The following is a 16,623-nucleotide window of genomic DNA, read 5'->3' as shown; positions in this document are numbered from 1 at the left end:
AGAGGCATTGATAAGCTAGAAATTATCTGAAGGACAATGGCTAACATGGAAAGAAATTTGAAATGATATCTTGGGAGATATGGTAGAAGGAACCAGGAATGGTTTTGATGCAAAGAAGACTTGAGAGGAGGAAGGAACTGTCTTGTCTGAGGATCTACTACAGAAGCAGAATTGGACTTGCTCCAGTGAAGTGCAGAGCTGAGAATAAGGAGCTGGAAGGTTAGGAGAAAGCAGATTTCAATCCAATATAAGGTAGTTTCTTTTTTTTTTTTAATTTATATTATTCATTTGGGGGGGGGGAGGGGTAGAGAGAGAGAAGGAGAGAGAGAATCCCAAGCAGGTTCTGCACTGTTAGCATGCAGTATGATGTGGGGCTCAATCCCACAAACCACGAAATCATGGCCTGAGCCAATATCAAGAGTCAGACGCTTAACTGACTGAGCTACTCAGGCACCCTGCAATAGAAGGTAGTTTCTAACTTGAAAGAGTTCTGAGATCTAATGGCCTTCCTCAGAAGTAATGAATTTCCTTTATAAGTAGATATTTGAGAAAAGCATGGATGGTTATGGGTGAAGTTGTAGAAAGCATTTGTACATTGGGCTAAGAGACATGCAGATGACAGCCAATTTACCCTCAAACAAAGAGAACCTGTGATTCAACTTAGACAATGAAGTATTGAAGAGATTTCTGCAGGAAAGACTTTCAAGGCAAAAACGGTTGTTATCAGTGTTAAATATTGCAGAAGGCAAAATGAGGTGAGATAAAATGCCATTGGATATGGCAGCTAATTGAGTAGAATTGTAGGATCAGGAGCTATATTCATAACTGGCTGAGTGGTTGTTGAAGACTTGGTATCTTTCCTTCATCAAATAGTCAAAACATTTTTATCAAAGCTTTAAGATGTGCCAAGCACTGTTTCAGGTGCTAGAAATAAAGCAGTGAATGAAACAGACAGAAATGCTTCCTTTGGAGACGAGTTGGAAAATGGAGAACAGGGGTAATACAAATAACGTTATAAATAATAGTAGGAGGTGGTAAGCGCTATGCAGAAAACCATAGCAAGAAGGTGGGATGGTTGTGCAATATTAGAGAAGTTGCTCAGGAAAAGCCTAATTATAAGGATGATATTTGAACAAAGACTTAAATAAGATGTGGGAGGGAATCATATGGTCATCTTGGGAAGGAACATTCTTTGCAGATGGAATGGCATATATGAGGCAGGAAAATTTTTGGTATATCTGGGGAACAGTAGAAGCAAAGCACTAGAGCTAAGTGATGGGTGGAAATGGTCATGGTTAGCGTGGTCAAACTTAGAAGACATAAGAAGGACTTTGAATTTTCCTACAAGATGTATTGTCATTGGAGGACTTTGAGCAGACAAGGAACATGATGTGACACACTTAAAAAGGATCACTTTGGTTGTTTCATTGAAAATAGACCATAGGGGCACCTGCATGGCTCAGTCAGCTGAGCGTCCAACTCTTGATTTCAGCTCAGGGCATGATCTCATGGTTCATGAGTTCAAATCCTGCATTGGGTTCTGCAATGGCCCTACAGATTCTGCTTGGAATTCCCTCCCTGTCTCTCTGCCTCTCCCCTGCTTGTGCATGCATGGTCTCTAAATAAATAAATAAACTTAAAAAAAAAAAAAAGAATATAGACTCTGGAAGGGAAAGACCAAGAGCTGAGCCCTGTTAGTGTCATTGGTATTGACATCAATAATCCAGTAAGCACGATGGCTTGGGACCAGGTTTGCAATGGTAGAGGAGGTGAAAAGTGATAGAACCACAGGATTTGATATTGAGTTGAAAATGTGGTTGTAAGAGAGAGAGAGAGAGCCTTATAATTAACATGAGGGTTTTTGACTTGTAGGAGGCATGGGAGTGAGGGTTTGCTGCCCTTGTTTCAGATGAGGCGACAGTTAACAGTGAAGGGAAAGAGGAAGACAGGACAGTGGCTTTTGGATAGTAGGACAGGTTTCAAGAGAAGCAGGGTTTTTTGTTGTTGTTGTTGTGTTGGGGTGGGGTGGGTGGGTTAGGCTTAACTGTGCTTATGAGCAGAAGAAAGTAAGATGAGTCAAGAGAAATGTATAAATACATGAAGGATGTTTCATGAGAACACAACAGTTAAAGAAGATTTAGCTTTGGAAAAAATGAAGAATAACCACTTTCCTGAGAAGGCAACAACAATAACAAAATTCAGGTTACCTATAGGAAGGTTAAATGAATTTACACTAGATGTCTTCTTAGTAATTGTAAGGTTTTAGCTGCTTCAAGTTTAGAGGATGAAGTTGAGATTAAATAGTTAAGATACTTAATAGCATGTAAGGACTAAAATGAATCAACCAGAGATTAATGGGAAGACTTTCAGCAACTTTACAACTCAGTATTAGCATGAATTGATACTGTATTTCAGCAAATCTAAAACAAACTGGTTGTAAAATTGTTATTTTATGTACTCAACAAAGAAATAAAAAATACCCAGGATCAGGAGATTTCAAATAAAGATGGGACACCAAAAGCTGTATGTTCAGTGTAAGGCTAAACCAGGCACACACCCACCCATGTGGAAAGCTACATGCCCCTACCTTGACACTGGTGTAGAGACGGGTAAAAATCTTCTCTGAGATTTTGAATCATAAGCTAGTACTTATGCAGGTATGTAGTCTAAAATTCCTACCACCCGTATAGTCTGAAACACCTGAAAATAACGTAAGTAGCATGCAGTTGATAGTGCTCCTGGGTGACTGGCCAGAGATCATTCCTCTCTGCAAGAACTGTGTCCATCTAAGTCTAAAAGAATTAATTGTAAGACTATACTGTAAGAACCTTCTGATTCTGGAATGTTCCAATGTGGAGGAAAAAACATGTGCTTTAGAAATGTAATGCGATACGGAATCAATCTGCATCTTAGTGATTTCTCCATTATGCTAAGCAGCCTTGAGAATGGTAGAAGGATTAATTGAAGATGGAGTTAATTAACTAATGTTAAGATAGAAACAAATAATGTGAAGAAGGAGCAAGGAGTTACACAGTTCCTCCAAGCCTATCTTTATTCTGCTGGGTGGTACCTAGATTCTGAGACCTGGCAGATAAAGGACACTCAGGTCATCTCTCCCCTTTCATGCCTGTGGGAGACATTGCATTTCTAAGAGCCTAGAACAGTGCCTGGCATATAATAATGCTCAATAAACATTTGAATAGGTAAATCAAAGCTTAATTTTGGTAATCCTCTCTCACTTAGCTTGATTAGACCTCAGAATCCTTTGCAACACAGCAGTCACTAACAACAAACCAGGTTGGCCTATGATTTGAAATCTGTTTTCTATCACTGAGGTAGGGATTTTGAGGTAGACAATAATTTGATGAACAGGAGAAAGTACTTGCCTTTGAAGCCATAAAGCCCAACCTATATTTCCTATTATGTGTGAGGTGTGATGAGTCTTTTAATATCATGACAGTTTTCTTATTTGGAATAAGGGGAGTAATTTCTCCCTGCCCACTTCAGAGGGTTATAAAGAGCCTCAATAAGGATGATAGATGTGGAGTGCTTTTTCAATTGAAGTGCCTAAAAAAGTGAGCTTTGTAATATTTTAGACAGCTTATTGTTTTATAAATTGAAGTGCTTAAAGAGGGATTTTAATAATATTTAAGCAGCCTATTTTGACCTCGATGTTCAAGATGATGGACTTGAAAAAGTAAAGCAGGGAGTTTCTGGTTGAGAAGATATTTAGTAAGAATTGTTACATTTGGTTTTTGGAAACAGGGCATTAAAAAGCTGGATAACTCCTACAGTCCTGAACACTTATTACTTAGAGGGCAGTGATACTGTTAAGAGGTCTGAGGCTGTTGATGGAGTGCCTGGGTGGCTCAGTCAATTAAGTTGTCTGACTCTTGGTTTTGGCTCAGGTCATGATCTCATGGTTTTGTGGGTTCGAGCCTTGCTTTGGGGTCTGTGCTGGCAGTGTGGAGCCTGCTTGGGATTCTTTCCCTCTCTCTCTCTCTGCCCTTCCCCCGCTCATGCTGTCTCTCTCTCTCTCTCTCAAAAATAAATAAACTTAAAAAAATTATGTAAAAAAAACACAACAACAAAAAAAGGTCTAAGTCTGTTGAGAAAGACTGCCAAGTTTTAGAAAGAGGTTTGTTCTGACATGTTAGATTCCAGGTAAGAGTGCTTTGCAGCCCAATGAATGTGAGGCACAAAAGATGCTAAGGATTTACGGTCTGCTGGGGTTTCTTTTCTTTAATAATACAAATTCGTGTAGGAAAATAAAAGTAAAAGATTATGTGTTAAATTATGTAAGACTCCTTTCAAAATGTTTAGACATATTTCTAAAGATGTTAATAAAAGGTCACAGCTGACCTTACTGGGAGTTAGGGAGGTGACATTGCACCTGCAGAGACTGAGATCCAGGCTGACCTTGGAGGATGTGGCTGGTTAGAGTTAACATATGCAGCATGATCAATCCATAATTCATGACCCATAATTTGACTTCTGGGTGAAAACTATGAATTTTCAATTAGGCTAATAAGTTAGAACAAAGAGGTGAATCTTAGGGTTTTCAATTTACAGATCAGAATCCTAGCATTTTATAACTGAATGAAATTTAAAGGGTGGTTTCCGGCCACTCTCTAATTAACGCCTCTATTTGTTGGATAAATGCCAGCAATTTGAGCCTATACAAATTATTCTTACATAAGGAACTTCCATTGCCTTTTATCTTCTAATAGTCTTTATGATTTTTGTTACTGGTAAGTTATGAGCTAAAGCCCATATATTAGATCTTATTTGTCACACTTGACTGTCCCATTTATTATACTTTCTCCACCTTCCCCTGTCTAGCTCATGTATGTGGAAAATAATGGTACCAGAAGATAAAATTATCCTGATAAAATTTGCAAGCTTAGACATACAAAATCAAGTTGGTTGTGACCATGGCTATATATCTTTACAATCAAGCAATGGAGTGCTTATTAGTACGTATGTTACATTTATTTTTTCTTGTCATGTTAGAGTATCTGAACAACTGAAGACGTGCAAAGGGACCTGAAGTTAGATATCTGCCATAGAACACTTTGTATGCTGTCCCTTTCCTGAAGGGGCAGATGTGCGTGGTAAGAGAGGAACCAATGACTGGCATATTGAGTGAGCTATTCCCTTCTCAGGTTGAGTAGCAGTTTTGAATGACATTGATCTCACAATTATCAGAAACTTCCTTTCAAGGCAACATCTATTTTGTTTTTTGGTTTTATCACAAAAGTGGGTGCCTGTTTGCCAAATTTGGTAAAGACAGGTAAGTAACTGGAAGAAAATGTAAACCATTAAAAATCCTACCACCTAGAGATAAATGCTGTTAACATTTTGGGGTACTGTATATTCATTTATACATAATAACTATACACATTGAACTTCACATTATTTTATAATGTTCTTTTCTCCCATGACAATAGATCATTTCAGGTCATTTGTGGAATACCACTTATACACTATATAAGCATAATTGATAACTTTAATTGAAATATTATGTGTTAAGCATCTTGATAGAAGATCTCTAGAGCTGGTATAGACCTTGGTCTCTAGGTCTCCCTAGGCCAGTGATTAGGACAAATAGCTTATTGCAAATCGACAGGATGCTGTAGATAAGGTATTGTGCTAAGGGTTATAATATTCATTGACTAAATGATTTCACATTCAGGCCTGCAATTTACCTAGGAACCATTCTTTCAACCAATCATTTGTTAAAAAATCAACTATGTGCCAGATATCATATCAAGTCCTACACATATGTGGAGTAAAAACAGACTCTGCTCTAATGCAATTGCAGTCTGATAAGGTATCTAAGCGTGTACCATAAAGTAGAAAATGACATGGTATAGGAAATGTGCTGTGGTGACTCAGAAAAGGTACCTCTTACTTCAGTGGGTATTTAGGACGGTTTATGAGAACTGGACTTTGAGTCAGGCCCTGAAGGATGAGAAGAATTTAGACATGTGAGATTGAGTTTGAAAAAGCACAGATACAGACAGTGTGGAAAAAATAAATTAACCAGTAAATAGTTTGGTGGGTTGAGAACACAGAGTTCCTGGAACATAGTATTAGGAAAAAAAATTAACAAGTTTGTGACATTTTTAGTAATGCTATTTCAATTTCTTTTCCTTTTAAGGTAAGGTCTGTGGAGATAAATTGCCTTCACCATTGCTGACTGAGACCAGTGAGGCCACAGTTACATTTGTTTCTGATCCAGAAAACAGTGGCAGCAGCTTTGAGCTTACATTTACTGCTGTTCAGAAGAACTCAGAAGCTGGTATCTCAGATATTCAATTTCCTGATGTTTTTATATGATATGGGGATAAGGAAGAGGGAATGCCTTTGGCCATTCACTTTGGATTTCCCTGACACTTCAACAGGTTCAGGCTGTGGGAGTGTAGCTGTATTGGTGGAAGAAGGGATGATTCACTCTGCCAGTTATCCTGACTCGTATCCCATGAATGTAAAGTGTCATTGGTTCATTCGTGCTCCGGAGAAACACATTATAAAGGTAAGCAGCTAAGGAAGATCTTTACTTCATTGAGAGCTTAGCTGTGTTGGTTAGGCAGAACTTGCTTCATCCTGGCTATGAAACTGCCATTATGACTAGGAGCTTCAGTTTGCTGCCATATATAAATATATCAACCTACATCTGGATCTATAAATGTGCTTTGAAAAGTTTGAGCAGTTTAAGAGAATACATCGAAAAGTAGGCCTCCTTCTCATCTAACACCCATCATACCTCCTAATGGCAACACTAGAGTGTCCCTAGGGAGATCTTCTGAGCATTTAGAAACATGCATATATTTACATTGCTTAGCAATGCTTTTTCTCCTTAAAAAGATCTCAAAGATCTTTCCAAATGAGTCCACAGAGCACTTTTCATTAACTGCATACATTATATTGTGTGATATTCCATAATTTCTTTCTTTTTAATTTTTTTAATGTTCATTTATTTTTGAGAGAGACAGAGACAGACCACAAGTGGGGAAGGAGCAGAGAGACAGGGAGACAACAGAATTGGAAGCAGGCTCCAGGCTCTGAGCTGTCAGCACAGAGCCCGACACGGGGCTCGAACTCACAAAGCGTGAGATCATGACCTGAGCTGAAGCCGGACGCTCAACCAGCTGAGCCACCCAGGGGCCCCGATATTCCATAATTTAAGTCAGGTCCCAATAATATACACTTAGTGGATTTCCAGTCTTTGCCCTTACCAGCAGTGGTAGTACATTCTTGTGTCCATGTATTTGGGCACATGTGGATGTATGTGATTCCCAGGAGCGGACTTTCTGTGTCAAAGGATTTGTGCATTTAAACCTCATAGTCATTGCCAAATTGCTCTCCAAAGAGGCTGCAATTACTTACGCTTCTGTCAATAGAATAGGAGGGGTAACTGCCAGCCTTTTCATGTTCAGAGGGAAGCTTTTAAAGTTCATCTCTTCTCTTCCTTGACCATTTCTCTGGTTATGTTTCTAATTGGCACAGTTGGAATTTGAGGACTTTATCACTGAATTTAGCCCGAACTGTATTTATGATGCTGTTGTGATTTATGGTGATCCTGAAGAGGAGCACGAGTTAGGTGGGTAACATTCCATCTGTAAAGAACAAGAGTAGTTGTAACGCTGACTGGCCTCCTTGGGTGACACAAAGTTGAATGAGAATAAGGATTTCTTATTCTGGAAACTCACGTGTCAAAAAACTTTAGCTTTAACCGATGAGCCAACAATGGATTCACCAGGAAGATTAAAAAAAATTTTTTTTTAATGTTTATTCATTTTTGAGAAAGAGAAGGAGCATGAGACGGGGGAGGGGCAGAGAGAGAGGGAGACACAGAATCCCAAGCTGTCAGCTCAGAACCTGACACTGGGCTCGAACCCACAAGGTCTGAGATCAGGTATGAGATCATGACCTGAGCCAAAGTTGGACGCTAAACTGACTGAGCTACCCAGGTGCTGCCCCACCAGTAAGATTTTTTTTAATGTTTATTTATTTTTGAAAGAGAGAGAGAGAGAGAGAGAGAGAGAGAGAGAGAGACAGCATACGAGTGGGGGAAGGGCAGAAAGAGAAGGAGACACAGACTCCAAAGCAGGTTCCAGGATCTGAGCTGTGAGCACAGAGCCCAACGTGGGGCTTGAACCCACAAGATGTGAGATCATGACCTGAGCTGAAGTCAGACACTTAACCGACTGAGCCACCCAGGCACCCCTCACCAGTAAGATTTTTAATAGAAACATGTAAAATTTGGAGAATGTTTCAGAATATTTGGAAGGTGAATGTGAAGTCCCAGGGAAAAAGGAAATAGTAACATTGAATACATTTTTGGCAGTTACTGAAGGTAATTTTTTAAATTCCTTTTTGTATTAAAAAGTAACCAAAAAAAGTAACTGAAAAGTCTAGTAACCAAAAAAGTAACCAAAAGTAACCAAAGTAACCAAAACTATAGTTTCTACTTGAATCTTAAAAGTTAATTTTTGAAAACTTCAAATATACTTTGCATTTTGACCTACCAGTTTACTTAGTATAAGAAGTTATCTCTTCCAGCTGTGCAGCCACTCCCTTAATATACCTATTATTTGTCCCTTAGATGTCAGTGTGGGTCTGAGACCCAGGAATATAGGTGGGTTGGGAATGTTTGGATATTCAGGGCAGCTGAGTGGAGGCACAATCCCCCTCATCCAGCTGAATAGGATCTGTATAGAGTGGGCTTCAAGTGAAGCAGATTTCAGGTGTTACTTACATTAAAGCATAGCCACCTTCCCTTTGAAAGGAGGATACAAAGTTTGGGATTTTCTTTAACTCACCCCTTTGCACTGTGTACATTAAAAGTCAATTGACATTTCTATGCATGCTAAAAATCAGATGTCTTTTCTCTATCTGTAGAGTGTTTTTCTATGAGATAAAATTACAACACATAGTTATCTTGAAACTAGTGTTTCACTCCCACATACAATGGAAAAGTGTGCCTACAAACCAAAGTTAAAGAAAACCAGAATTGCTGGGGAAAAAATTAGATAATGTTTTACCTCTGTTTTCTGACTTAAAAAATTTTGTAACTGTAAATCAAACTTTCCCAAAACTTTTACAGCTAAACTTTGTGGGATCTTAAACCCTACTCCAATACTCAGTCCTCATAATATGCTGGTGATTCATTTTAAAAGTGATGGTGAAAATAACTTCCGAGGCTTCAAGGCTAGTTTCACCTTTTTGCTCTCAGGTGAGGATAAGCACTAGCACAGTAATTATTTTTGCTTGTGAAAATAGTTATACGGAAGATCACTTAGCCATGTTTACCTGAATTTAGGGTGCTTGAAACACCTTGGTGACAAAATATAAATGCAGATTCCTGGGACTCCTGGGTGGCTCGGTTGGTTATGCATCTGACTCTTGATCTTAGCTCAGGTCTTGATCTCAGGGTCATGGGCATGGAGCCTACTTTAAAAAACATTTTTTTTAAATGTTTATTTATATGAGAGAAAGAGAGTGGCAGAGTGTAAGCAGGAGAGGGTAAGAGAGAGAGGGAGACACAGAATCCAAAGGAGGCTCCAGGCTCTGAGCTATCAGCACAGAGCCCAGTGCAGGGCTTGAACTCACAGACCGTGAGATCATGACCTGAACCAAAGTCGGACGCTCAACCTACTGAACCACCCAGGTGCCCCAAAACATGCAGATTTCTGGGGCATCTGGGTGGCTCAGTTGGTTGAGCATCTGACTTCAGCTCAGGTCATGATCTCACAGTTCATAGGTTCCAGCCCCACATCGGGCTCTGTGCTGACAGCTCAGAGCCTGGAGCCTTCTTCAGGTTCTGTGTCTCCCTCTCTCTCTGCCCCACCCCTGCTCACTCTCTGTTTCTCTCTCGAAATTAAATAAACATTAAAAAAATTTTTAACTGCGGATTCCTGTGCCCACTCCTGAAGATTTAGGTTCTGTAGATCTGTGATGGGGCCCAGGAATCTGTGCTGTAACAAGAACCTCTGGTGAAGCTAAGAAACTACATCCACTCAATGATCAAAAAACACTTTAAGCACCTTGTATCAAAAGTAGATAATTTAGATTAGAGAATGCAATTCAGAAATGAGATTGACTGTCTCTGTTTTGGGACATTGCAGGGTTTTGAAGGATTTATAGTTTTCTAGCCATTCTAGAAAATAAAGCAGCCTTTACTAAGATGGAAGGAATATCATTCCTTAAAGACCCTAGTATGGAAAAGAATGGGTGATGTACAAAAAACTACAAATAATTTGGCAGTGTTCAAGTTTTGGAATGTTAGAAGAGGCAAGAGTCATATCATGGTGGATTCAGGGCATTCAGTTTTAGGTACCAGAGTGATAGGATAGCCAGCTAACATTTGTTGATTACTTGCTCTGTACCAAGTATAGACTAAACATTTCACATGCATTACCACATTTATTCCTCCTTACAAACCTAAGAGGTTTATACAGTGCTCTCCTTTTCACAGATGAAGGAATAAAGTTCAGAGAGGTTAAGTAGCTTTCCCAAAGATGCATAACTGCCAAGAGGTGGAGCCAGAACTCAAACGTTGGTAGTAATGTAGAAGATAGAGACAAAGATTAGGCAGAGATTAGTGAATTTACAAGGAGAGCAATGAATAAATCATTGTAAGAATTTATTTTAGGTGTAGTCCTTGATCAGATATGTTGTGGCAAAGGTGATATATAAAGTAGAAAAATTCCAGCATGATTCTGAGGACTCTAGCTTGAGTGGCTAGGTGGATGGTAAGCCACTAAATGATACAGAGAAACATAAGACCGTGTTGACTCTTGAAATCAATTGGTTTCATTTGAGACAAGTGGATTTGTATGAGCTTGTGGGAGATCCAGATGAATATAGCTAGCATATTCTACATCTAGAATTCAGAAAAGAGACTTAAGAGAGAAATGTGGAAGTCATATATATGCAAATGAATAGTAATAGGGTTATGAACTGTACCTTGTGGAATATCTTGCAGGCTGGAGGATAGGATATTGAAAAAAAGACTGAGATTGAGAAGAGATGGTCGTAGATTTTTTGAGAAAATCAAGAGAGTAATTTAATGAAGCCAAAGAAGGAAGAAATGCTTCAAAGGGTCAGATACACTAGGAATTTAAGAAAAATATAACCAATCACATCTATGGGATCTGGCATTTAGCACTGGAAAGATTGTAGTACTGAAATCAACATTAGAGTGGTTTTATGATTGACCAGGATAAGCAAGCAGGGTCAGCTAGTGTAGATGACTTTAAATATTTTCAATTAAAAAAATGTTTTCTCCGTAGACTCTTCAAACCAAGTTGGATCAACATCACCTCCCCAAACCAATCTTGTATCTTCTGCAAAACTTATTCCATATGGTGAGTTGATGGTCATGTAGTTACTACCTGTTTAATCTTTCTTCTTTGGAAAGCCTCATTTTACCTTTATATAACTCTACAATGAAGAAGAATGAGTTTTACATTTAGGTCCATGAAACTTCCAGAATTTTGTTTGGGTTTGCATATACACATACAAATAGAGGGAAGAAGAAATAAGCTTTATGATTAGAAGAAAAGGGTGCAGAGAGTAATTCTTTGTCCTCATTTGCACCTGTGCAAACTTGATATTTAAAATATCTTCCTAGAATCCATATTTAATATATGATTATGCATTTTGAGGCAAAGGGAGAAAACAAAGTTTTTTGTTTTGTTTCATTTTGGAACACACTGGCAACTTTTACTTGTAATCTGAAGTATCTGGTCAAAAATTATGATCTTTCATTGTTCTATATGCATGTATTCAATATGGCCTAGATGGGCTATAATAGAAAGTTGTACAGGGAGCTGTAATAGGAGAAAATGCCACGAGAGAGAGAAGAAACAAGGATATGTTTATATGCTCTGTTAACAACAACAACAACAACAACAACAACAACAACAACAAAAATAACCCATCCCAGTACAATGTAAGTTCCATGACAGCCAAGACTTTTGTCTATTCTATTCACTGATAGATCAGCGACACCTAAAACATCACTATCGAGAACATTGCCTGGCAGTACCAACCACTAAAATTATTTATTGAATGAATGAGTAAATATTACTCTGTAGGCCAGTAGCTAAAAACCTAATTGCTTAGCAGAGTTACCAAGGCAAGCTTTTAAAATCAGATTCCTCAGAGGTGGATGTTAGGGAGTTGATATCTCTATAAAGCTCATCTGATATTTGGAAATTACTACTGTCAGCTATTGGAGGAGGTGTATGTTCTTTCTTATTTCAGTTGGATAGGTCATTAATTTCATCCTCTCTGCTATAGGTATCTGTGGCATCCCTCCATTTAGTCTCCAATGGCTTTCCAGAAGAACTGTAGTGGGGGAGGAAGCCTGTCCCCACTGTTGGCCATGGCAGGTGGGTGTGAGGTTTCAAGGCAGTCACCAGTGTGGAGGTGCCATCCTCGACCCAACCTGGATTCTCACTGCAGCCCATTGTGTGCAATCGTGAGTGAAACTGATGATATTTTAATAACGTACTTAGCATGTATTTATGGCCATGCCTAGGGTAGAAGTATAATTATCTAATAAAGTCATCCAGACTAATTCTAAAGCAGGAATCTTTCAACGACTTTCTATACAGCCGTTTCCTCTACTTAAACAATGTCAGTGAGGAAAATGCTGAAATTGATGATGAAATTGAGATGAAATTGCTCATCTCATTTATGGCAATCTCTGATTATTATGTTGAGCACACGTCTGTTTCTCTTTAGCAGAAACCTATTGGTCTAAATTTACTGGAGCTCTGGAAAACAAAAACTTAGTCTGCTTCTTTCACATAACAGTGTTCCCTATACTTGAAGATCTCTCTCACATTGCCCCTTAATTTCATCTTTAAGCTAGGGCTCATCATTCTGTTGTTTGTCAGTAATTCCAGATACCTTGCCATATGGTACAACTTCCTCTGGATTGATTTAGTGTTGTTTTTCTTAAAATATGGTCCAAATAGTGGAGAGCACAGTAGGATAGTCTACCACATTGGTCACTGGACTACCAATGGACTAAAATTTTGCTTAACATTTTCAGGGTTTTTAAATTGTGAATTATGCCATGATATGAAAAACTGCACATGACACATATGTGGTCTAAAGAATAGTAAATGTACATATGTGTCCTTGCCACCCAGTTTAGGAAGACTCTTTACACTTCTTAAGACCCCCTAGGACCCCTGCCAAGAGGAAGACACTATGCTAAATTTTGTATTTATGATACTGATGGGGTTTTTTTTTAATTTTAACATCTGTGAATCCCTAAAACTAGTACATTGTTTGGTTTTTCTTGGTTTTGATAATGTAAAAGAATTGTAGTTTCTATTTTACTGTGCATTGCTCTTATCTTAATGGTGTATAGATAAGCTAGGTGCCTTTGTATAACTGTAATTAATTCATTTTCCTTCCAAACTAAAGTCACTTGTTGGTGACTTCTAGACATGGGCAGTTTTTTGTTTTTTTTTTTTTAATTTTTTATTTTTTATTTAAACTCCTCAGATGGGTGACTCAGTAGGTTGAGCATCTGACTCTTGATTTCAGCTCAGGTCATGATCTCATGGTTCATGGGTTCAAGCCCTGCATCAGGCCCTGTGCTGACAGTGCAAGAGCCTGCTTGGGATATTCTCTCTCTCTCACTCTCTCTCTCTCTCTCTCTCTCTCTCTCTCTCTCTGCCCCTCTCCCTGCTCATGTACTTTTTCTCCTCCTCTCAAAATAAATAAACTTAAAAAAAACCCTCTCATGATTCCAATGTACAGCCATGATGAAGAACCACTTCCTATCTGTCTATCTGACCCAAACTTGACCCTGCTTGCTCATAATGGGCCAGCCCCATTCCTCAAACATGCTGCATTTCCTCTGTCTCAAGGTGTTTGTGGTTGCAGTTCCCTTTGCCATTCAGGATACCACATTACATTTAGTCGGCATGTCACGTAAGGCTACTCTTGGCTCTAAGTATCACAGACTTTCCTGGTTTTTGATGACCTTCCCAGTTTGGGGGAGTACTCATCTGTTATTTTGTAGAAGGTCCCTCAATTTGAATTTATCTGCTATTTCCTCATGGTTTTACTGGGATTATGGTTTTGGAAGAGGAAAACTACAGAAGTCATATGCCACTTGAGGCATTGGGTATTAAGCTTCACCTCCTGAGTGGAAAGTGTCTACATAAATTGTTTGAAATTTTTCTGTATGGGAGATATGTCTATTCTTCCTGATTTATTTGTTAAACAATGTATTTATATCGGTATGGATTCAGGGATATTTATTTGAAAATACTACAGGGGCACCTGGACGGCTCAGTTGGTTAAGCGTCCGACTTCAGCTCAGGTCATGATCTCTCCATTTGTGAGTGTGAGCCCCACATCGGGCTCTATGCTGAAAGCTTGGAGCCTGGAGCCTGCTTCAGATTCTGTGTCTCCCTCTCTCTCTACCCCTCCCCCCCCCTCACGCTCTCTCTAAAAAAAATAACATTAAAATACTACATATCTATTTTGTTGCTCAAATTGTTCCAGCTTTGACCAGTGTCAGCTCTTTCAGGGTCACCTCTTATCTTTTTGACATGCCCCTATCCATTTGTGACACTACAAAATGCTCCAGGTTTATCTGATGTATTCCCTCCTCAGTCCTAGAACCAGTCATTTCTCCAGTGAGCCCTGGTCTACTTTGTTGGAGAATGGTATGAGAAATCAAGGTCTAAGTGGTGCGTGTACTAGTTGCTACTAGGGTGTTATTGCACTAGGTCCTCTCAGCTGACAGAGCTAGGAAATATAGCTATGGTTACTAACCCATTCTGTAAATATAGCTATCTTTCTGTATCTGTATTAAGCTAAACATGACTTCATGTGGATGTTTCCAACTCAGTCCAATACCATTCATTCTAGGCTTTCCCTCCCTTGGAAATGCCCATTTTAAGTAATTCTATCAGAATTCATTTTTATGTATCATGGAAAAGAAGCCTCAATAGTAGCTGATTAATTAGTAACAATTAATGTATTAGAAAAGACAAATATTAGTATTGAAGCTCAAGGCACAGACGACGTTTTGTCAGATTCCCTTGTCAACTAGTGTAGTCTGTTCTGGGAATTTATGTGATTAACCAGACACCTTGCAGCAAGATACCATAGCAAGACCATTCTTCACAAAGGGGATATTCAAATTGATGAGTCATTTGACATTAATAAACACAGTCAGCTGTAAATGTTTGTGAACCACTAAAGTTGACCACAAAAGGAATTTGTATGCAATTTCATTGGTGATTTCTTGATTTCTTAAAAAAAAAAAAAAAAAAAAGGATTTTTATAATAGTAATGCTTGTGGATAAAGGCATTTAAAGAAAGTTATCAAGTAAAATCTAAATACTCTCTCCATTTCATGAATCCATTCCTCCTCTTTAGAAGTGATCAATACTAACAATGTTTTAATTATCTGATTTCCCACTAATATTTATTTTTTTAATCTGATTTATTTTTTTTAATTTACATCCAAATTAGTTAGCATATAGTGCAACAATGATTTCAGGAGTAGATTCCTTAATGCCCCTTACCCATTTAGCCCATCCCCCACTCCGACACCCCTTCCAGTAACCCTCTGTTTGTTCTCCATATTTATGAGTCTCTTATGCTTTGTCCCCCTCCCTGTTTTTATATTATTTTTGTTTCTCTTCCCTTATGTTCATCTGTTTTGTCTCCTAAAGTCCTTATATGAGTGAAGTCATATGATATTTGTCTTTCTCTAATTTCACTTAGCATAATACCCTCCAGTTCCATCCATGTAGTTGCAAATGGCAAGATTTCATTCTTTTTGATAGTTGAGTAATACTCCATTGTATTTATATACCACCTCTTCTTTATCCATTCATCCATCGATGGACATTCGGGGTCTTTCCATGCTTTCAATAGTGCTGCTATAAACATGTCGATATAAACATTTCGATAGTGCTGCTATAAAGTGTCGATAGTGCTGCTATAAACATGAGGGTGCATGTGTCTCTATGAAACAGCACACCTGTATCCCTTGGATAAATACCTAGTAGTGCAATTGCTGGGCCACAGGGTAGTTATAGTTTTAATTTTTTGAGGAACCTCCATACTGTTTTCCAGAGTGGCTGCACCAGCTTGCATTCCCATGATTTCCCACTAATATTTAAGCACACGGTCTATTTTATAGTATTTGTATATACCATATATATTATTTTTTGCACAAAATCTGTATCATTATATGTATAATGATACAGAAAATGTCTGTGTGCCTCATTTTTTCTTTTACTCTTCATAGTTGCCTGACTTATTTCGCCAGAGAAATGTCTTTTTGAAGTTATTCCTTGGAGTATATGGCTCTTTACACCAGAAGTGTTTGATAGGCCAGAGTAACAAAATTGGTATGTTCCACTCATACTCTGCCTTTGTGGGAACTCTGCAGTGGATTCCTTCATGGACTTGTTTCTCCCGGATCATCTTCATTGACTTGGTAGACACCCAGGGCTCCATCCTCTGTTGAAGAGGGCTTCCACATATCCAAATCCATTGATAAGGGAAGTTTGCCATGTGGGATAAGCCAGCTAGGGAGATCTGCAAAGTGTGGGAGCTGAAGTA

The 16,623-nt window shown here is 38.6% G+C and overlaps 1 protein-coding gene across 1 annotated transcript in view; it reads left to right on the top strand.

The window, feature by feature from the left end:
- The window catches only part of OVCH1 (ovochymase 1), an 81,602-nt gene that overhangs the window by 13,309 nt on the left and 51,670 nt on the right, over positions 1 to 16,623 (top strand). The window contains exons 9-15 of the mRNA XM_078449211.2: positions 4,843 to 4,976; positions 6,164 to 6,304; positions 6,408 to 6,538; positions 7,513 to 7,606; positions 9,113 to 9,241; positions 11,301 to 11,375; positions 12,313 to 12,493. Coding sequence (XP_078305337.2) covers positions 4,843 to 4,976; positions 6,164 to 6,304; positions 6,408 to 6,538; positions 7,513 to 7,606; positions 9,113 to 9,241; positions 11,301 to 11,375; positions 12,313 to 12,493 — 885 coding nt within the window. The remainder of the gene's footprint in view (positions 1 to 4,842; positions 4,977 to 6,163; positions 6,305 to 6,407; positions 6,539 to 7,512; positions 7,607 to 9,112; positions 9,242 to 11,300; positions 11,376 to 12,312; positions 12,494 to 16,623) is intronic.

This window comes from Panthera onca, chromosome B4 (genome assembly GCF_046562875.1).
Source record: "Panthera onca isolate mPanOnc1 chromosome B4, mPanOnc1 haplotype 2, whole genome shotgun sequence".
NCBI lineage: Eukaryota > Metazoa > Chordata > Mammalia > Carnivora > Felidae > Panthera > Panthera onca.
Note: the sequence above shows the minus strand (reverse complement) of the source record. Positions and strands in the feature narration are given on the sequence as shown.